Source organism: Agelaius tricolor, unplaced genomic scaffold, assembly GCF_023055355.1.
Source record: "Agelaius tricolor isolate 1412-34295 unplaced genomic scaffold, bAgeTri1.0.p SCAF_1, whole genome shotgun sequence".
Classification (NCBI taxonomy): domain Eukaryota; kingdom Metazoa; phylum Chordata; class Aves; order Passeriformes; family Icteridae; genus Agelaius; species Agelaius tricolor.
The window spans coordinates 96,076,285-96,099,238 of record NW_027269261.1 but is presented as its reverse complement, the minus strand read 5'-3'; the positions used below and the strand labels follow the sequence as shown (position 1 = coordinate 96,099,238).

At 38.0% G+C, this 22,954-nt stretch overlaps 1 protein-coding gene across 1 annotated transcript in view; it reads left to right on the top strand.

Moving 5' to 3' along the window:
- Nucleotides 1–21,626, top strand: part of CD109 (CD109 molecule) — a 71,696-nt gene extending 50,070 nt beyond the window's left edge. Inside the window, exons 26-33 of the mRNA XM_071444680.1 lie at nt 63–228; nt 1,308–1,498; nt 3,884–4,039; nt 4,125–4,190; nt 8,424–8,560; nt 12,768–12,924; nt 13,342–13,444; nt 15,769–21,626. Of these exons, the coding sequence (XP_071300781.1) occupies nt 63–228; nt 1,308–1,498; nt 3,884–4,039; nt 4,125–4,190; nt 8,424–8,560; nt 12,768–12,924; nt 13,342–13,444; nt 15,769–15,959 (1,167 nt within the window). The 3' untranslated portion in view covers nt 15,960–21,626. The remainder of the gene's footprint in view (nt 1–62; nt 229–1,307; nt 1,499–3,883; nt 4,040–4,124; nt 4,191–8,423; nt 8,561–12,767; nt 12,925–13,341; nt 13,445–15,768) is intronic.
- The last annotated feature ends 1,328 nt before the right edge of the window (nt 21,627–22,954 follow it).

Here is a 22,954-nt window from a genome sequence, read left to right as displayed (position 1 = left end):
TTTTTCAATTCCAAGATAGGTTTTATTCACTGTACATTCTTCAATATTATCTTAATTTCCAGCATGCTTATGCCATCAAGACTGCTACAAACTTTCTAGAAGATAAATTAGAAGAAGGCATTTCAGATAATTACACATTGGCAGTTGTGACATATGCGTTGTCCTGGGCAAAAAGTCCAAGAGCGAAGGAAGCACTGAATATGCTGAACCAGAGAGCAGAACGCCAAGGTACTGCACAAATATCTCACACAGTTGTACAGATAGATTTTTGTCAAATTTAAAAATGTCTATCACATATCTACAGCTCTGTGCTCAGAATTCAAATCTGTTCAGAGTACGATATGGAGAATTAGCTAAGAAGTCCGGAGACAGCCTTAATAAGAAGTGTCCGCAAATGAGTGACAATTCACAACAAGGCTTGGGCCTTCAGTCTCAGTTAGTGTGTTCCTGATATGGGAGTACTGTGATGCTGTTGAAGGACATGGCTTGTCAGTTTTCCTGTTTTATTATGCACCTCATATGATCAGCCTGGTTTAAAGAGAGATGGATGAAGTTCACTCTTCCAGTGTAGTTTGGAGAGATCAGGAGGGTATTGGGGAGCAATGAATATTAGAAAGAAGAGGTGAATTTTCTAATTTCTGTAAGGCAATGCAGAGGTCTGTTGCACTTTCTCTGGGGACCTATCATCTCAGTATATTTAACCTCTTTCAAGTTCAGTTGAATTCTTTTTCCTAATTTAGGGGAAGAACAGACCATATGGAGTATAGGAAATGGAAGTTTTTGGCTCAAAATAGTAAGTGTTTTCATGAAGAATCCAAAGGAATTTGTATTGTAGGCAAGGGAGCCTTTTGAATGTCCATCTGTCTTTACAGAGTTAGGCCTTTTGGACAGTCACTTCTTGGAAGAGAAGTCATTTTTTTGGGAAGGCTTTACTCAAGAATGAGTCTGTTGAGCAGCTGTGCTGCCTGAGATGCCTTCTCTGGTCCTGAGAGAAAGGAGCACTAGAACAACAAGGTGGCCTTTCAGAAAGGCTTCTTTATGTGAGCACTTCAGGCTGACAAGGAAAGGATCAATGTAAAGTTCACTGAAATCAGTTGAGTGACTATTTAGACTCCAGCTTTTTTTGTTGGTAGATTCAGACATTGCTGAGGAAGTACCTTATGGAACCCACACCTAAACATTAACACAACATCATAGATCCCACAGAGTCCATGTGTAACCATTAATGAAGAGTTTTCCCCTAAGACTTTCCCAGAAATCCAAAGACTTCAGTCTGTGAATCAGGTTATTGTTGGTTCCTTTTACAGGAGAATTTCGTTTTTGGGTAACACCTGCTTCTGAAATTTCTGACTCATGGCAACCACGATCCATTGATATTGAACTTGCAGCATACGCTCTGCTCTCTCACTTTCATCAAGACAGATTAGCTGAAGGGATCCCTATTATGAAATGGTTAAGTCATCAAAGAAATCACCTTGGGGGATTTTCATCTACTCAGGTAATACCTTGTCTTAAGGGGTTTTGCTATACTTTCTAAAAAGCAGTGTATAATTCAAAACTAAAAAGAACCATTCTTACACAATAATTACTGAGTTCTGTTTTGCTGTAACAGCTTTGGTTATGTACCAGCTTGCATTATTGGCATCTTACTCCTGGACTGACAGTTTTAGTATTTTTGGCAAGTCTAATAAAAAAGAGAATTAGAGGGAAACCTTCTTTATATAATGTACTAATAACAAATTAAGAAGAAATAGTAGTGCCTGTGGAAAAGTAATTAAACATATTTTTTGAAACAAGTATGATGAATGTATATGCTTACTTCCTTTCCAAGGAGAGAAGCCTCTTTTTATTTTTACTATGTGCGGGTCCTCAGACTCCTGAAAGGCTATTAACTGAGCCTTTTACTAAAGGGAGTAGGTTTTAGAAAAACAGCCTAACCTAATCCGTCTTCTGGCAGCTGATCTTAACTTACTAATGTACTTTGTCCTTATTATTGCATAGACTTTTGATGGGCCATGAAATTTGGAATATCTTCACTATCTCCAGGAGGTTTCCATGTTACTGAAGCCACGTCTTGTAAGCTGTGCTGCCATCCAAAAAATTAGATAGTACTTTGGATTGCATTGGTTTAAACCAGATTTTAAATTAACTACAAATGCTGGTCACAGTAAAATGTCACATTTCATCATGCTGCTGGTACCAAGGTGTACAGCCTATCCTTCATTATTTTCAGATGTTGGTTGGTATTAATCTGAGAGAAATGTGTTCTGAGTAAAATGCAATTTAAGAACCAGCCTGGTTCCTCTGAGTGTTAATTCTTGCTTATTATTTGCTTAATGTGTTAATTCTTGCTTATTATTTGGAGAGGTTGATTGAAGCATTAAATGAGTTTAAAAAGCTTTTCTCTATTCTCCAGAAACCTATTTCACTTGGAAGTTTGAAAATCTATCATTTACCCTTGAGGGTGAAATTAAGAAATTAATTTAATCCTTTTGTTCTTCCATAGTCTAAACTGTTTAGATTTTGAAATTGCTCCAATGTCTTGCTAGATGCCTTTTTGAATTTGTAGAAATTACTCCATAATTTTTTACTTAGCTGCTAAGTTTGCTTTAAAAAATAATGTTTGGAGTGTTTCCTTCCGTGAGTTTATTACATAAGAAACTTAATATATTGTTGAACAATAAGGAGGAAAGCATTAAGTTGTATGTGTGATGCTTTATAAGTTAGGGTGTAGTAATTCACCATAATCTGTATACATGATACAGTTTACTGTGAATTTGCAGTTGCTAATCAGCTGATCTTTCTGCATTTTAAGAAATCAGTGAAGCAGGGCATCTCAGACAAGGATGTGGCATGGGAAGGAGAATGGTTTTTTAATCAGTTACAGTGAATAGTAAGCCCGTACTAGCCCCTTAAGGTATGGCACAGTCACCATGTTGTAGTGAATGAATTCCTGTTATGTTAGAGTTTTGTTATTAGAAGAGGCCTAATGATAAATAAAGCATCTGTACGCCAAGTCTGAAAGGCCAATTTCTCCACTCTGACTGGTTAAAAATAGGTGCAAAATAAACTGCATGAACAGTAAAAATCCCTGAGATTAGACACATATATTTGATTACTGTGTTTCTTTCCAGAAAATAGTGGATGTTAAAATTCTCATTCCCTAAACTGGGCTGGACCAAACGTTCAAACACTGCCTCTTGTGTTCAAAACCTGGAGAGCGAAGCCTACAATCACACACAAAGATGAAAAAAAGAATTACATATATGACTGTGTGTTTATAAGTATATCCTGCAGTGGTTAAACAATTGCACAAAACCTTTGGATCAAATACAGAGGGTGAACTGGGCTGAAACCCTTTGAAGTTGTTGCTGAGTGTCTGATAAAAATTCATTTCAGCCTTTTGTTAAAATTAGTGTTAATGATTTTTCAGACCTGTAGCTTTTGCATCAATGATCAAGGCACCCTGAAAAACTCCTGTGCAGTACTGAGCACTTAATGCACAGTCACTAAATAAATCTAGAAAGTAGCAATGTCGTTACTTTCCTCTGTGTCTTTCTCCATGATTGGTGTGTAATTCTGACTGTTGTGTCTTTCAGCTTGTCAGGTGTTGCACGTACCTTGCACAAGAGGAAAACTTCCTTGGCTGGCTCCCACCTCATTTTCCATTCCCACAGTAGCTAACTTCTTATCTTGTGTTGCTCTCTCTTCTGAGCTGGGATCTTCATGCCAGGGCAATCCAGAGATGGGGAGGTGGCTGCAGGAAGGCTCCAGCATAATCAGCAAATGGGTCAATGCAGGGACTACGAGCTCCCCAAGGCATGGTCTGTGTGTTGTGCTGGCTGCTTCTTTTCAGTACAGAAGGGTTTGTTTCTCTCAACAGGACACAGTGGTGGCTCTACAAGCCTTGAGTCTGTTTGCAGCTCTCACTGTGGCAAGCAAAACAGAAATGGATATAACAGTGACAGCCCCTTCTTTGGAAATGCCAGAGACATTCTCAATTGATACTCGAAACCGTTTCCTGGTTCAGACTAAGGAGGTACTGTAAAAAGTGAGGAATACTTTTGTGAAGTCTGCTGACTGAAAGTACTTTGAAAATACTGGTTTGCTCATCTTTCTTTCAGATTCCCCCTGCACAACAAATGACAATGACAGTGTCAGCGGAGGGAATGGGATTTGCTGTCTTTCAGGTAGGCAATGCAGGCAGTCAGGTAGGTTTTCTTGCTGAAGATATGCTTTCTGCAGGGAAGGTGTGTTTTGGAAGTTTTATAAAACCTGTTAATAGGAGCAGTCTTCCAAAATGTCTTAAATCAGTAGCAAAGCACTTCACTAACTGAAGAGTGCTGTGAATAAAATATGGATATATTACTGTCGTTTCTGACCAGTGGTGTGGCCTTTTAAGTACTGCTGGATGACTGACAGTTTTGGGGCACTTTCATGAGCCAGAGCTGTATCAAAGCAGCCCCGTCCTCCTGCAGAGATGCAATGTCCATTTGCAAGACAAAGGGCTGCAGTGGTACACTGGCAGACACAGAGTTCAGGGTAAAACACATATGTGGACTAGGCAGAAATGCCTCATTTGAGAACCTGTGGTAAACCATAATAAGGCACAGATCAATACAGAATAAGATTGCATTGCTGGTTATAAGAATTATTTTCCTTTCATATTCATATCCATATTCATATTATTTTCCTTGAAGTAGAAAGCAACAAAAACTAAAAATAAGAGGTTATTACAGCTAGGTTCTCCAGCAATTTTTACAGTGTTCTGAAATAGCATGAAAAAGTCAAAGATTCTGAAAACTACAAACAGTAAAAGACACTTAGCGTCAACCAAAAGTGTGGGCATGGCAGAAAGTGGAAGGAGAAATACCATAATCAGAAAACAGTATGGGATCTAACTTGATATGGTCAGCAGTGGATCTCACTTCCCTGGTGCCCTCTTCATGGCATTTGGTTGTGACCACACAGGTGAAAGAGCAGACCTTGGAAAAGTTAGCAGAAATACTAGTCTCTGAGCATGAGAGACTGATTTTATTGAAAGTATAAACTTATAATTGATGACTATGTCACAAAACAAGAGTTCCTACTGGACTACTAGTCATACTTGAGAAAACTGATCCAAAGTCACCTTTGAGTGTCTCCAAGTTTTTATGCCAGGTCAGACTCTACCTCAAGTTCCATCTAATCTCTCCTTCACTTTAGTGTTCTTATGCATCTGGGAAGCAAAAAAAGCCTGGTGATGGTTGTAAATGTACTTTGGGATAAAACACCTTTTCAAAGAAGTCTTCACTGCAGTGAACAGCATCTGGAGATACACCTCATTCATTCATCACCAGTCTGCAAAACCCACAGTGCTATAAATCACAACCCATGATTATTAATTCCCAGAAGTACAAATGAAGTTACAGCAAAGTTCAAAACTTTCAGAGGATAATTTAGATTCAGACTTGCAGGCCAAGATAGGAATGAAGATCTCAGCAGGACTGTGTTCACACATCTGTGGTTTCAGTGTGCCTGTGTGTGTGATTGTGTGGAATGTAACAAAGTGGGGCTCCAGAACAGTTAAGACTACTTAACCCTAATCATTGTTGAGAAATACTTCCTGATATTTAGCCAGTTAATTTGTCAGGCGAGCTGATGAAAAACTTTTCAGCAAATTGTTTTTTGCTGGAAAACACTGATTTGTTGAAATAATACCTTTTGTGAAAACACATTGGTTCCAATTACATTATTTCCAGCAGGAAAATTTCACATTCAAGCTAGCATGTCTGGTGAAGACTGGGCAGAAGTCTTCCACCAAGAATAGCCAGTTGACTGTGGTGGAGCATTCCCTGGGGTGTATAACACCAGGGTTTAAGTTCCTGGTTTGTTCCATGAATATGGAAATGTGCTCACAAAGAACTGGTGTTCACAAACCAAGGCTAGATTACCTTTTTCATTTAGGTCACTGTGCTGTTGCCTCTTTTCCTGAAGCTTAGAGTCAGAGATGCTGTGACTTGATTCAGAATATTACACTTAACACCCTGGAGTAGTTCCTCCAAAACCTTGTCTTTGCTGAGATCAATTCCTTCCTTCTGCTTCCTTTGGCAAGTCTGGTATTCTAAAAGAAAGAGCACTGAGGACACTGAATGAAATTTCTCCTTTTCCCAGACATAGGCTAGGTCTGGATCAGATTTAATAAATCAGATAGCATATGACATTGCAATCACATTTCTTCAGCTGGGTTTCATTGTGTTGGGCCCATCAGAGTACAGTGGTAAGAGTCACTGTTCTGGGATTTGGCTTTCTTGCCAAATGTAGCATGTCAAAACAGTAATTCATTTAAGTATCACACAACGCAAGATTAAATCCATTAATGGAAACATCATGCTTTTCCAACAGAATGGATTCTTAAAAAAAAAATTTTTTTTGTGAAATCTCACTGTCTCTGGGTGCAAGTTGGCAGTGCATTCACTCCTGACCCTTCAGGATCTCATAAAATGTATTTATTTTGGATATTATGATTGTAAAGGCAGCCATTTACTTACTTTTGGTCCTGGTGTCAATGAAGTTTTCTAGCTCATCTCTCCATTGTAGGTATATCCCATTGTGGGTATATCCCATGCATGACCTAAGACACTTACTCTGCAAGAGGGAAGAGAAGATGGGTTGGGGTATTATGAAAGAGGCTCTAGAGAAAGGAGTCAAAGAAGCAGTCTTCCTTAGGAGGCCTGCTGAAAGTCTTGAAAGAAACATGTTTCTTCTGTGAGCTGGACTTGACACATGACTAAAATAATTGGCATGGCCCGTGCTTTCTTGGAAGGAAGGAGAATGCCACTAAAATCTAGAACCAGCAACAAGGGGAGGGTGGACAGGCTCAAACAAGGGTGGGTATGGGCAGAGTGGATAGGTGAACAAGATCTTCTCAATCTCCTGATGAGGTATAGAGAGGGAATGAGGAAAAAACCTCAGAATTCCTTGAACTCATTACTGGAAACAGTGACTGTTTTTTCCACTCAGTGTATTTTTGCTGGACTTAGGCAGAGGACTGAATGTTATTTAGTGTGATGGTACTGAAATAGGAACATGATGAAATGCACACATATTTCTCCATTACCATTTGAATGGATGTTGAGTACTCAAAATGAACAGAAAATATTGGCGATGTTTTCATTGAGTTCACATGCTCAGTCAAGCTCATTTATGATACCAGTTGGAGAAGAAAAGGGATAGGCATTGATTAAGGGATTATAAATGTATAAATATTTTTAGAAGTGTAGTGCAATTGATAACGTCAGCTACTATTTGAAGCATCACTCTCCTGCAGAACACTAGCTTTTAATTTTCTCTCCTTGGGCCTCTCACCAGAACTGGTTGCACTACATACAAGACTAGACCAGTTCTGCCTTAGCTTTGGCAGTTGCCTTTTAAAACTTAAGAAATGCATTTGCTCATTTTGTTAATTTAATGTGAGTTTCTGTATAATAGCCTTCTGTCCCCAACGTGAGTGTGTATACAGAAGGCGGCTTTAATTAAACTCTGTGTTGTGAACATGTTTTCCTTTATTGTCATGAGGAATAGGGAAAAGAATGTCAGACCATAACAGCAATAGCTTATTCCATGAAAATGCTAGCTGATTGACCTGTTCAGTATGTGGTTTCAGAACTTCCTGCCTTGGCAGTAAATTCCCATTCATTAAGCTTTTTCTGGCAAAAGTTAAAACAGTTTTGTTTCTATGGTGACAGATTGTTGAGGCACTGCTTTTTGTGTGCCTTCTACTGGCAGGCATTCTAGATTGGTTTCATCCTTGGTACTGCCTTCTCCTGTGGAGCAGTTGTGCATGATAAATCTTCACAGCTGCACCATGGCTGTCCTGAGTGCCTCTGCAGAACTGGCTCTGCACTCATGCAGCATGCTAAATTCAGCAGTGTTGGGCAGGGCAATGGGAATTATGTGTAGAGATTGAAAGAGGGAGCATAATTTTTGTTCAGAAAGTGAGAGACATGGCAACAAAAGCAAAAATCAGAAATGAAAGATGATTCCCTCAGTCATCCAGATAAAACGCATAGCATGGTGAGGGGGTTCTTCTTTGCTTTTAGTAGAAAAATAAGCAGAAAGTGGCTAAAATTATTCCCCTTGCAAGACCCCAATATGCATTTGGCTTGGCTAAAGAAAAGGGAATGAAAAGTGCTTCTGGAAAATCACAGTCCTTCTACAATGGTTTCAGGTAGCAAATGGAAAATTGTCAGTCCAAATATGAAGGTATGACAGGGGCTTGTCCAAGTTATAGGTCAGCAAGTCAATTATAGGCTAGCAGATCTGTGCAAACATGTGTTTTCTCATGTGAACACTCCTCTGGTGTTATGGTGCTAGCAACTTGGTGTTTAAACCACACTGATTTGCTCTATATGTCACCTGATGTCTGTACTTGCAATCCACAGCTGAATGTGATGTACAACACAAAGCACACCGATCAGAGGCTCAGATCTGTCCAAAATCAAGAAGCCTTTGACTTGAATGTTGATGTAAAAGATGATAAAGATGATACAAACCACTTGACTTTGAATGTGTGCACAAGGTAGGTAAATCAGTTGGAGCATCTCATACACATCTTTGTATATACCAACTTTAGATTGCTTTAAATAAACTAAGTTATCCATTTGTTTGTATGAATTCACTAATGTCTGGGATATAAATGTATACAAATATAAAAATGAGGAAGATAAAAATTACTTTGCACAAATGATAGTAGTGAAACTATGAATCAATTTATAAATCAATTTTTGCTGGCCAGGTGATTTTTTTTTTTTTTACTATTATGCATAAAGATTGAAGTACCCTAAATGTTAGAGGAATGTGGAAGAGTTTGTGTGAAATACAAGAAAAAAATCAACAGTTTCTTTGGTGCAAGTGCTTTTGAGCTATAGGGATGTGTGTGGACAGACTTGAAAATTGGATCAGTATCTCTGCATTCTAACTTGAGTAGCAAGCTGTGACAAGGGCCTATTACTCTGACCTGTCATGAAAACAATCCTTTGCTTTTGATACAGAAGTAGATACTTCCTTCTCTCTTTACTTTTTTGTAAAGAGAGAAGGAAGTTCTGAAGTGCTGAAAACACCATGAAGTAATCATTATTTTTTTTCATCTCCATAATTAACTTCACTCAGAAGGATTTTGGCAGGAGTCAAAATCCATATTTACATTATAATAAATTCACATTGCCTTATTGTGCAACTATCTTTGTGGTCTTTCATTCAGCAGTAGCAATGAACTTGGTAATAGACTACAATACATTATTCTAGATTTGAAAGAGGTGGAAAGTTTTCCACCCAGGCTAATTCTGTTCTTTTTGCTGAATAAGGAAGAGGGGGCAGGAGGATATGGGAGAACATGTGCATCTGGGGTGATGTTTCTTGTTCAGTAATCAGCTACTAAAAACTGAGCTGAGCCTACTCAAGTATCATCTCAGGGACCACAGGACAGCCACCTGGTGTTACCTGGGTAGAATTTACATCACATGAGAATAGTGACTTTGAACTGAGTATTCCTAGATCAGCCAGTCAATCAAGTTATTTCTTTGACTGCTTTGTGCCTCCATTTTGCTTGCTGTGGAAGTGTTCATACACATATTTAAAAGATATATTTGAAGGTGTTTGTTTTCTGGCAGTTTCTCCAATATGCATTTCCTATTGTAGTTAAAGACCACTGCATATTTCATATGAAACCCTATAGGACATTTTATCTCTCTCTCTATACATGTATTTATGGTTTTTGTCTTCTGTCTTTTATAATCCACAACAATGTTGTTGAGATGACTGCATTTGTTGCATTTAAGGATTTCATCCATTTGTGAATACTTCCTCTAGAAACATTGTTTTTTTCTTGTGGCATTATACATATTAGATATATAACATCTTGTTACATTCCTTGTAAAGGCAAGATTTGCAAAGTACCACCCGATCCACCATGATTCCTCTTACATGCCTTTCATCCACACCCTCTTTTTGCTATTTCTTTAAACTTTGTACACCGTATGCCGTGAACTATTCTAACGCTCTGTCTTCCACAAGGGAGCTGGGACTGGAGATGAGCCTCTAGGTGACACCATCATACAAATAATCAGCTATAGAGAATATGATTTCAGTACAGAGCATTGATTTAATTTGGGAAATAGCCAGCAGGCATAAAGCCAGACCTCTGTTTTTATATGTTTCTAGTATCCAGTTCAGTGACACAGATGGTGGGCAGAGACACTAGAATGCATGAGAGCTCTTGAAACAGAATGGGCTTGTTCTCTTTTAAACTTTTCTATGAAGTGTCAACAGCATTCTAAAGTCTAGCACAAACTCCTGACATGTAAAGGGTTTACATGCTGGGTTTGGGGTAAGTAGTTTTTGGGCAACGCTCTAGCTAAGGCCTTTTGCTTAAAATACAGAGAAGAAGTGCTCCATCTCTCTGGGGATCTTCTAGGGTGGTGATGCTTTAATTGCAAAGTGTTCAAAGAAGAGGGGTAAATCTAGTGACATTGAAAAGCAGCCTCAAGAGATTACTTGGAACATTTTGATAGTTCCAACATCAGTTCCATCAACTCTTTTTGTGAGAAGTGGACTGGTACTTTGAGGAAGTCTGTTTAAATTGCTTAGGCTACGGCTTCATCTCTGATCACTGAGCTTCAGAGACTAGTCATCTTCCTCTTCTTTTCCCTATAAATTGTATATAATACATGCCTTATCTATATTCCTAAATTAGTTTAAAGTTGCCTACTTCTGATCTTTATAACATGATCTGGCTTTCTAGTAGAGAAACCAATACAAAAAGGCTGTTGAAATCTCAATGTGTGGGTGTGTATAGTCTAGCTGTGGGTATGCATCTAGCTGTAGATTTATATAGTTAGGTACTGAAGGCTTCAATTTCACAATTTTTTTCTTTAATCTGGAGAATATCCAACTTCTCTCAGCCAGTTTGATAGGGGTTGGCCATGGTCTTCTTAACTGGTATTATTTATGACACTAGAGCAGATGATGTCTCATTCAAATTGAAGTGGTTCTTGGTTAGAGGAGCTAACACACCCTCTCTGGGAGGCAAATACCCAGGATTGCTAGTTTTTTCTAAGTCTTATTGCCTGCATACCTTTTCCAGGCATGGGAAACTGATGACTGATGGTTCAATTTACACTCTCATTTCTGCTTTCTGCCTACATTAGCTTGGTTTTGTTTTCTCTTTGTATCATCTGTGAGAGGGTCTCAACCTGATCTCATATTGCTGAAGAGCTGAAACATAAATTTCAACTGAAAATATTATCCGTTTTCCTCAGATACAAGTTTCAAGTCTGTATTTCTCTTAGTGGTCATTCTTGCATGATGATTCTTTTCCCTTTTTTTAAGAGACCATGGAGTTCAAGAGATGGTACCACAACCCACCTCCAAGTCTGCCTCTCTTCCTTTTTTTGAGAGCCAGATCCTCATAAATTCTGGGGATATATCTAATTCACTCCCTGACAGTACCAAGATAGTTTGGTTCTCTGTTGATGTTCTAGTAGCACCCCAGGCTGGCTAGACAGCTTGGTTATTTTATTCTCCTCTTATTGGTAATTATGCAGAAATAATTACATCCAGTTCCAATTCAATTATTTGTTTTCAATAGCAGCTACTTTGGCACAGCACATCATCAAACAGATGGTTTCAGTTGTTTCTAATCTTGTGAGCCAACTGAAGTCAGCAGTTGTGCTGTATTTCTTTCAAAGTTGTATCTGCCTTGAATCAGCCAGGCTTAACAGCATTGCTTTGAAAGCAACTCTTCCCTTTTATTTTTTTTTAACTACCCAGCTCTACAAAGAAATAGTTTAATTACTTTCAATACTGCCAGGCTTTCAAAATAAGGATTGGAGACACTTTTATTTTAGTGGGACAATAATCATTTACCTTCCGTGCTAAGGCCGAGGAAAGTCTTCTGCTACCTGCTTTATTTAAAGCAGTAGAATCTTTTGCAGGTCATTTAGGTGACACTTGTAGCACAGAGCACCATAAATACATTTTGATACATCTGTTATGCACCATAGTGTGCAAGGCTTGCTCAGTAGAGCAAACATTTACTCCAGCATCTGGTTTTCACATTGGAAGAAGATATAATAGTAAGCATTATTTAGGAAAAAGAAAAAAAACTCAACTTATTAAATCTTCCAAATGTGGATTAATAACATTGCTATGCATTCTAGAACTGAAACTTTGTGAAATAATTTGGTGATGACTTTGTTAATGGTACCATCAGTCTCTGTGAAGGAAATATGAAAAGGTCTGGGAGACTTTGGTGTATACACGTGTATCTTAGCCTCCAAAATGAATAAAAGCAAAACAATGCATCCATAAGAGGAAATACATATATTTCAGTACAGGAATTCCTACAGCAGTTTCTTAATTGCTTCTTTTGAAACGTGTTTAATTGCAATAGTTTCTACATGTTTGTAAGATAAACCTGTACTAATAGATGCCAATTGAAAGTTCCTCATGGTGTCAGTGTAGTCTCTCACATGATTTATGTATTGCAGTTTTCTCAGTGCTAAATCAGCTTTTGCATATGTGGCTAAAATTAGCTGGAAAAATAATTGAGAAATTACTTATTAGCTCTTTATCATTAGACATTTTCTTGTCGAAATTTTGTTCCATTTCTTTACCAAGTATTAAGCATTATTATTTCATTAGTTGGGACTTAAAGATCAAATGTTTTCTTTGGAGAGTGGGCTACTGTATTTCTACTAAAAGTTTCTTTGTCTCTGTGTTTTGGAAAGGTACTTTGGTTCTGGCTCGGCTCCCAGTAGTGGCATGGTCCTCATGGAGGTTGGCTTACTCAGTGGTTTCTCTGTGTCACCAGACTTTGTTCCATTAGACAATACAGTTAAGAAGACGGAAAAGGATAATGGAAAAGTCAACCTATACTTTGACTCTGTAAGTTGGAAATAACAAAGAAATGTGTTTGTGGTGATTTGAAGCTTGACTCTGACATTGTTAGGCTTAAATTTGGAAAGACATTATGATTGTGTTCTTCGGGGACAATCAACATCTGCTATTTACATGGAATTAATAGTTCTTCTGGTTTTGAGTGAGACTGATTGGATAGGTGCAACTCAATTGCATTTGTAAGAAGTTTCTAAATTACACCTCTTAAAAATCACACATAAGAAGGCAGAAATTTAATGAAGTCTGCAATTTGACCAAAATGACTGCAAACGAGATAATCATCTTTATATACATCCTGACTCTTAAGCCTCTATAAATGGACTACCATTGAGCTAAAAGTCCTTAGTTCCTCCATGAAGCCACCATCCCCAGGGTTCTCAGGATGTTTCTCTTCTGTTTTCCTAGCTAAATGAAACACAGGTTTGTGTGGATATTCCAGCTGTGAGAGACTTCAAGGTGGCAAATATCCAAGATGCTTCCGTGACTGTACTGGATTACTATGAACCTAGTAAGTGTCAGTCATTTCAAATGGTACTTAATTATTCAGAAGTTTAAAAGAAGGTTTCTTCTTGTAGGAATAGGAGAAATTTTAGTGAAGAAAAAGCTGCATTAACTGTGGTCTTTTTGGACATTTACATGCCCAATTTGCTAACAAATAGTAGTGTTTTCACATATCTACTGTCTTAATGGTTGATTTCTCAACTGTTGCAAATTGTTTGGCCCAGGATGTTCCCAAAACTATCAAAATGAAGCAGGAGCTTCACTGTGATTCACTTACCAAGTTAATAATTACCTCTCCAGTAGCTTTGCCATCTGTTTCTTACTTAAACTAAGAGTCCTTCTTGGGAGAAAATGCCAATGTTTTGACTTCTGTTGTTACCTAAAAAAAGGTGTACATTGAAAGAGGAGTTTTAAAGGGCTTTTTTGTTGAGAGTGGGCTTTGGGTTGGTTTGCGTGTTTGTTTTTATTTTTTTTGGGTTTTTTTGTTTTTTTTTTGTTTGTTGGTGTTTATGAGTGTATTATATGTATTATGCAGTATATGTTGTGTAGAGTCTGTTTTAGAGATGGGCAATGATTTACAAAGGCTTTTTTTGGCATTAAAAGTAAGAAAAAATTATAGGCTACTGGAGAAGATACTAGGTTTTCACTACATGAACCACTTGGTACATTATTAAGGATTTGGGCTTGGTTTGAGATAAGGCATAAAGAGGTTGTATAGCAACTTTTTCATGCTTTTTTTAGCTCAATACAAAAGACAACCAGATATGATGTGTGCTACTTCATCTAGATGAAGATCACATTTATTCTATATAGGCTGAAATTATTGTTCATTCACAGAATTTTAAAGGAAAATAGGAAATTAACGGTTATAAGTACACTGTCCATTAATTAGAACATGTTTAAGGGCTAGAGGCTTAGAAAATTACAGCAAATTTTTATTTGAGAGAAACACATAAGCCCTAGAATTAGAAGCTGAAATGAATTTCACGTTCCTGGGAGAAGAGCTCAGGATCTAATCTTTCATGAGAATGCTATTAGATAGAATAATAAATATGTTTGTTGCAAAGTTACAGGTAAATGCACATGTAAATATTTTTATTATATTTAAATAAATTTAGTTCATAAATTCTCAGTTAGCAAACTAATATTAATTTATATTATGAAATCAGAGCTGTAATTTCTTTAATTTCAATATAATGATTTGTGGAAATATTATTTTACAGGACACCATTCCTATCAATATATAGCAAAGATATATTATTGATCAATAGATATATATATGCCATGATTGAGTTCTTCTGGGAGAATTTCTTCCAGTCTAATAGAGGAATGTGATTTTATTTTAAATTATTATTTTCCATCACTGTTGTAGTTGTTGACCCAAGCAGCAGGGATATATTTTATGTGATGATTACAGATTCATGTCATATTCAGAGCTAGGAAATGCTCTGGAATTTATTGATAAATGTGATTTTGTTGTGGCAGATTACACAATTGACATATGTGTAAGAGCTGGCTTGGATGCCAGTACAGCAGTATTCTCTTACCTGACATTTATAACTAGCTGGATGTCACTGTTTGGTAAACATTTTGGTCCATAAAATTACCTGTTTTTTAAATACCCTGAGGCTTGTAATAAAAATGAATATAATTTTAGGTAAAAAATGCTACTACTGAAAAAAAAAAGAGGTTGCAAGGTCTCTAGTTGGAAGGAAAAAAAAGAAAAAAACCCACTATGAGGAAGAAACTTTGCAAAAGCTTGTTCTGTGAGCAATTACCATGTATTGATGTTTCTGAAATGAAATGATTGAATGAATGATTTCTAGTCTGGCTCTGTAGCAATCCTTCAGGGAATGGGAGAGTAAAATACAAGAGCAGGACCTAGGTTAGGTAAGCAGTCCCACATTCAGGAAGCTGGAGCTCCCATACATGATAGTGAGAGAAAGCATCAGTTAGAAGAGACCTGGCTCTTAAATATGATAGCCAGCAGCTTGCCAGGTAAAGCATCTGAGTTTCTTTGTCATGTAGGTGGGGGCAAAATTCCTTTCAAAATGTTTGTCCAAGGTTTGTGAACAGATTGTGTCTAACAGTTGAGGTTGAGTCTATGAAAGTGTGCCTTTCACCAGGTGTTGACCTGAATATATTAGGATGTTCTGGGTGCAGAAAAATGAGTAATGGCTGGGCTTAAGTATCTGGGAAGTGTTTTGCAGTGTATGGTGAGCTCTGTGTCAGAGTTGAGTGGATCCTTTAAAAATGATTTCTTTTTGAAGCTGGGTTCTTGGTTAATTTTCAGAAGTTCATTAACTGATGTTAGCTAACCTTTCTGAACAGGAAGAAGAGCAGTGAGAAGCTATAATTCAGAAGTAATGCAAAGTATAACCTCTTGTGACTTCTGTGAAAGTGATTGTCACCTTTGCCACCGAGATGGTTCTACAGCCTTGCTTCAGCACTCTTCATTGGCCTCCTTGTTCTGTGCACTCTTTGTCCTTCATGTAAACTTGCTGTGCAGTTGGGTGCTGTAAAAGGAAACAGATTATGTTTCACATCTAAGGTTTCCATAAATTATCCAAAGAAAATTTTATGTTCAGATACCAGCCCGTCTTTAGTGATTACCATGACAAAACTCCTGCTGTGTTCAGGGAGAGCTGGGCTGGCCCATATGGTAAATTTCTGGCTGTGCCAGAAAATTTCTACAAGTGTCTGCTGGAAAAGCTTTCCAAATGTTAGTTTCATAATGAATTTATTTTCTGAAGAAGCACAGAGTTACTGAGAAAGCAGTGTGATAAAAAGTAAGCTTAGCTCCACATTCCCACTTTGTTTTTACCCCAGCTTCCAACTGTGCTTATTTTTTAGGGATGTTAGTTTACCATGCTTTTCCAAAGCACTATCTGCTTCTCCATTAGGGTGTTGATAAGCAATGGTAGGAGCTTGGTATCAGAGCTCACTTTGTTCTGTTCTGAAGATGTGACACTCAACATTAATACTGAATTTCTCTGTGTGCTCTCATGGGGAATAATATGAAAAAAAAAAAAGGAGCTGGCTTCAGAGCAGATCCAAGAGCCAAAAAGTACTGCATTTACAAACTGCTGAATGCTCCAGAAAGCTGTCAGTCTTCTTTTTTTTTTTTTTTTTTGAATCATTACAGAGCAGGTAGGTGGATTTTTTGTCAATTCATAAGCTAATAATGCTTGAAAATAACGCCTCAGGATGTTCTAATGCATTTTACTCTGAAAAGCTTTTTACTGTAAACATGTCAAAGATAAAGTCTGTTTATCAGACTTCATTTTTCCAGGGTTATTCAGAAATAAATGCAATTCTCTTTCCATGTGAGAATGCTGGTGTCAGCTGGCATATATTTATGGCCAGATGAAGGAAGTTTGCTTTGAACCTGTTCTGGTTTTTTTGGTGACTCCTAGAAGTGTCTCTGGGGCATCATTTATGTCTTGCGCTTTCAGCGTCACCTTGTCAGCAGTTCAGGTGGCATACCCCAAACAGCTGTTTACTGCTCTCAGTGGCATGTGAGTTGGTGGCCCTGGTGCCATCTGTGCCCCTGTTGCTGGTGGTGGGAGAGGCTTTTAGGAGTCATGGGCTGCATATGCACTCAGTCCAGACAAATAATTCACACGCTTGCTTTACTTTAGCCACATCCATGTATGCTCAAGTGCTCTGCTGAAGTGGAATGAAGGAGAGGGATGGTGAAAAGTAGCAGGCACCACTTCTACACCCAAACCTGCTCTTTGCACATGGGGAGAATTACAGATCTCTGTGAGTGTGGAAATGTGTGAGCTTGGGAGCTTGTTGCTCCTGAGTGAGTGTATGAATGCCTTCGTTGTCTGGCAGCCAGTCTGTCCTTCTTGTACACTACCTGTAATATCTAATGCTTGTTTCTTTTTGATTAGACAGCCAAACTGTTACACTCATAGTTACTGAAATGAAGTTAATAGCTGTCATGCTGACTAAGAGAGGTGGAAATTTTAATTTTTATTGATTCCCTTTCTTTCATACCTTTTTTAGACGGAGTGTGTTTTTGTGCACATGTAATAATATGGCAGTCACTTTCCTTGAGCAATTTCTAATTTTTATTCCATTTTTTCTACTGCTTAAAATGTATATTTTTGTATTTATCCTCATCTATAATGTTGTTCACAAAGGAAATTTTGCATATTAGCATGGGAAGATGAGTGAACTTCCTTGACTGGGGGTGCCTTCTATTACCAATGTATAGGTTTTAACTGCAGAACTAGTTTAGATGGGGTTATTTGTTTTACTTCACCTGTTCTTGGAATTACAATGTTTTTCACAAATTTGGGGTTCTGTCCTATTTCTTAGGTAGAGCTTAGTCCTGGTTCTTCATGGTCTTTCATACTTTTCACTTGTCCTTGGTGTGTTTTGGATTTAGCCTTTTGAGTAGTTAATTAGTGCCTGAGCAGAGTGTGTGTGTTGCTCTGACCCACATGAAGTAATGTATTTATTGAAGCCAAACACACTGCTTAGTCACTTGGATGCAGGATCTTACCCCCTGTAAGCCTGGTTACATGGGTCCAAAGCTAAGAGAAATGAAGATACAGAATTAAACACAACTCTACATCTCAAATCCTTTATTCATTTATGGGAGCCTTAATCTGACTGTGCCAAGTTTGTAAGATCTGGAAAAAATTCTCATCTAAACTGGGATGTGTTTTTTTGTGGGTTTGATTTGTGACCTATGAAAGTTGGTCTTGTCTTGTCTTTGAGAACAGCAGATTTGACATGTCATTTGTCTCCTTTTAATATAATTTCAAAAATCTAAAGCTCACATACTTCCAGGTTTTACTATATGCAGGGCTTCTAATAGGGACATTGGTACCTGATTAATGATAGGATAAAGGGGCTTATTTTCTAGACAAGATGTACTGGAGATAAATTGCTCTTTTAAAGTAGATAGTAGGAATAAATTAGTTCTGTTTTGCATGCAGTCCAACCTTCCTGAAAATCCTCCAAGAAAAACAGATTTAAACTGCTTAGTTGAGTTTTGGACAGTGCAGCTTTTACTAGTATTCCCTTACATTTGTTTTTGAGACAAACAACACATGTTTTTAAATGACTTTTGGCTGCCTTGCACACTATATTAAGAATCATCAGTCATGATATACCATGTCAGGGAAATTGTTGGAGTCAGTGAATAAACATCCTCTTTTATTTTGCTTTATCCTATACATAAGGCATTTTATTGCAGGCATCCAAATCTGCATCTGTATCAAGCTATTTTAAAGAAACCATGTACATTGTATGACTGTAAACAAATGTTTACACTAGGTGGCCTTTAACATTCCTGCATCAGTGCCTTCAGCCACTTTGCAGTAGTGGCTGGTGCTTTGAATGAGTTGCAGAGGATAAAATTTGTACTGTGGTGGCAGTGAATGGAATATTATTTGGCATAGTGACTTTTTTTTTTGTTTTCCTCATTGTTGTTTGGGAACCTTTACACAAATGTTCAGCATATATATTATTCCCATTGCTCTATGACACCCATTTTGGATGTTAGGGGGGCTGTGCTCCCACTGAAGTTAAAAGGAAATCTTGTAGTAAAAAGTCTTTTGGAGCTCTTTAGCAATAAGGTCTACAAGGAGTTTTAAGGAGTGATGCTAAAAACAGTCATGAAAAGGTATTTTGTGATGGCATCTTCATGTTGTATTGTCTGAGCATTTCTGCTGTTCATTGAAATCTGAGTGTATGCTGGTATTTCCCATGCCCTTTTCAGCCACAGGGTATCAGTAAGAGATATTTATTTAGGATTGAGTCTATGATGTATTTAAAAGGTGTTCCCCCTGAATTCTGCCTCTGCTGTCGTCCATGATCTTAGCTGAGGGTTTCTCTACAGGTTTTGATATGGGTGTCATGTAGAGATCTTCTATACTAAATGCTGTAGTACAGAACAGGGAATGAGTGCTGCTTAACAGGTTTAGAGCACCTCAGAATCTGCAGCTGGGCCAGTTTGGTTCCCAGCATGGCACCACCATAGAATTGTTTATGTTGGAAAAGACCTTTAAAATCATTGGGTCCAACCATTAAGCCAGCTTTGCCAAGTCTGCCAGTAAAACATGTTTCCAAGTGCTACATCTACACTCTTTCTAAATACCCCCAGGGACAGTGACACCACTTCTTCCATTGGCAGCCTGTTCTGATGCTTAACAGCGAAGGAATTTTTCCCAATATCCAATCTAGACCTCCCCTGGCACAACTTGTATCAAACAGAAGCACTGCAGGTATTCCCAGTTAGCTTCCATACCACATGCTCCTGTTCACAAGCAGGAGTTTGTGGCTTGTGCACATCAGTGGCACAGGATGAAAGGGGGAGGTGGCCAGAGAGCTGCAGGAGAAGCAGGAGAGGCAGATCCATAGAATCATAGAATGTTAAGGAGTTGGACTGGACTGTAAGATCATCTTGTTCTAGCTCCTCTGCTGTGGATAGGGACACCTCCCACTAGAGCAGGTTTCTCAAGGCCTTACCCAGCCTGGCTTTGAGCACTGCCAAGGTTGGGGCATCCACAACCCCCCTGGGCAACCTGTTTCAATGTCTCACTACCCTCACAGTAAAAAACTCCTTAATATCTAGCCTAAGTTTCCCTTCTTTCAGTTGGAGCTCATTGCTCCTTGTCCTGTTAGTACAGCTCCTGACAGAGTCCCTCTCTGGCTTCCCTGCAGGCCCCCTCCAGACACTGGAAGGTTGCTGTGAGGTCTCCACACAACCTCTTCTCCAGTCCCAACTTTCCCAGCCTGTCTTCACAGGGAATCTACCCTGCAGAAGTGCTCCAGTCCTCTTATCAGCTTCATGGCCTTCCTCTGAACTTCCTCCAACACTTCCAGGTCCTTCTTATATTACAGGCCTCTCTTTTGCCTTGAAAGTCACTGTTGACAGTCAAACCTAAAGTACAAAAATTGGTTTTATTCAGTTATCAAAATATTATCCTAGCAATATTTCTCTGAATGTGTTGTTCAAGTTGGTATGAATATTGACAACGTTTGATTTTAGCTGAATCCTGCAGAAAGCAGATGCATATACATAGATAGCTGTTACAGGCTGTGGTCTGCAGTGTGCAATGTATGTGCATAAAGATCTGCACAGTGCCCAAACCAACAATGCTGTGTAATGTTCTATTTTTAGGAAAGAATATATTAGAAAGCAACTAGTGCCTAATGGCATAATTTTTCTGTCTGGAACACTAAGAAAGAGGATTCAATTTTAATTCTAATGACTAACATTATTTTTGTTATAACATTTCTTCTTCTACCATAAGTTCTTACGCAGTGAACCATGTCTATATGATCTGAAGATTTTGAAATTAGGTGCTTAATTTATCTATAAAATATAACAGCAGTTGTTTCCTTTTCCCCATATCGAAATATTTCACTTTCATATTGTTTCTTGTTTATTTTAATGTATTTCTGTGTGCCAAATGGAAATGCCATTGCTCTATTGCTATTCTATGCAATGAAATAAAGGCTGATAGTGTGCTGTATTAGATTAATCTAATGATTATTTTTCCTATAGATAGCTTGTTTTCAGATAGGTATGAGCATTAATGCCTTATGTACTGCATTTGAGTCACCAGTACTCCAGTTTAAGGTTTATCTTTGAATTCAAATAATTTGCTGTATTTCTTAGTAGCTACCCAAAAACTTCATCAGCATTGCTAACATCTTATAATGTTATAATATGAACTGGGTTTTTTTGTTGTGGTTTTTAGTTTTCTTAGGTTGTATGGGATACTAAATCAAAGAAGAAAATAAAAATATGCTGGCTCAGTGGAAGTATATAAGCAGGTATAATGTTCTAATCACTGACACATCTTTTCTTTTTCCATATCAGGAAAAAGAATTTGAACTAAACAATTTGAACTAAAATTCTTGACTGCCTTGAGACATAGGCAGATCCCAATTTGATCTAAGTTAGGATCATCATTCAGATTTCCACTTTTGATCAAATCAGAAATCATAGAAAAAGAATGCTTTTATGAGCTGTTTTGAGCAAACAGAGATGAACTAACATGTCAACTATGCAAACAGCTTTTCTCTTTTCAAGTAATAAAGCAAATGTTAAGGAACTAGACTGTTTCAAAGGACTTTGGAAGATTGTCATTAGTTCATTTTTCTTCAAATAAAGTTTGCAATAGCTATTTTTAAATGCTATTAAAGATGACTTTTAATAATATATGTCTAATGTTTGCTTGTTTAACAATACAGCTACTTGTAGTAGATCAGTTTCTCTACACTGCTGACCACTACCCATCCTCAGCACTTTTTAGAGGTTTCCTCATGTGTGTTTTAAAGCTCAGAATTTAATAATATAAATAAAATTTTAAAAAATTATTACGACAGTGGCTTCCCTGGTTAGGCTGTAAACAGTCACCTCAATTTAAAAGTCTACTATTTTGTTCAACATGAAGTTATTGCAAAGTTTGCTGGTGTCTGTAAAAGAGGTAGCATAAATAGTCTTATGTGATGAGCTCAGTTCAGGTAAGCCCCTTGTGGTCATGGAGAACTTGAGGAACTGTACTGTGTGAAAAGGAGAAAATCATCCAGATACAGAGCTAATTGCTGAAGTGGAAGTAAAAAAGCACCAAGAGATTTTTATGCCAAAATATTTTATACAAACATAATTGAATTTATGTGCAGATTTCTTTTTTCAGGTGACCTGCTATTTTAACTGCCATTTTTCATGGTTTAGAAGTTTGGTCTCCATGACACTGTCTTTTCCTAATTTTCCTCATAATTCTCTTGCTGTTCCTCCTGCCTGCCCTTGAAAGAGATTCCTGGCCCATTTCAACTCTGAGGTCAGGATCTGCTCAGCCTCACTTACCTCTTTTGCCCTGACCACCTCTGCTATAAGTTCAGTGTCCATTTCTGTGCTGATGTGTCACAGTTCTACCCTTTCCTTCAGAGCCTTTATGACCTGTCCAGACTAAAAGCTTTGCTGTTCTCATGGAGAAGTAGCTATCAGCTCAAACTCAGAGTGAGTAAAAAACACTTTGACTTGTCAGCACAGATTTATGAAGCTGAAATAATCTTTAACCAACCTAATAGCTTTCTGTGGTAAGAGAATTGGCTGTATGCATGAGGATGAACAGTGGACAGACTTTATTAAGGCTTTCTCACATAATTTTTTTCTGTTTCAATATTGATAGTAGTCCTAAATAAAGCAAATTTGGAATGTGAGATATTCTGATGATAGACCAGTCTCTAGAAAAGTGGTTTTGGAGCAAGCTAAATGTAGAATGGTAAAATGTAGAAGCAGCCAGAGCTTAAGTGTAATATTTGTGCAGACATCCCTTCCTACACAAGAAGTGTTGGGCAGATGCACATGTAAGTAGTGCATGAGTGGTGATTCACCTTTCTCCTGCCCCATGGACACCTTTAAAAGAGCTGTGAGCCCCTGCTGAGGATGTGCTCGTGGTGGTGCTCACGCTCAGGCTGCAGTACCCTGCTCCTTGTGCTGTGCTAGCACACACACATGCCTGCCCAGCCCCAGCTGGGTGTT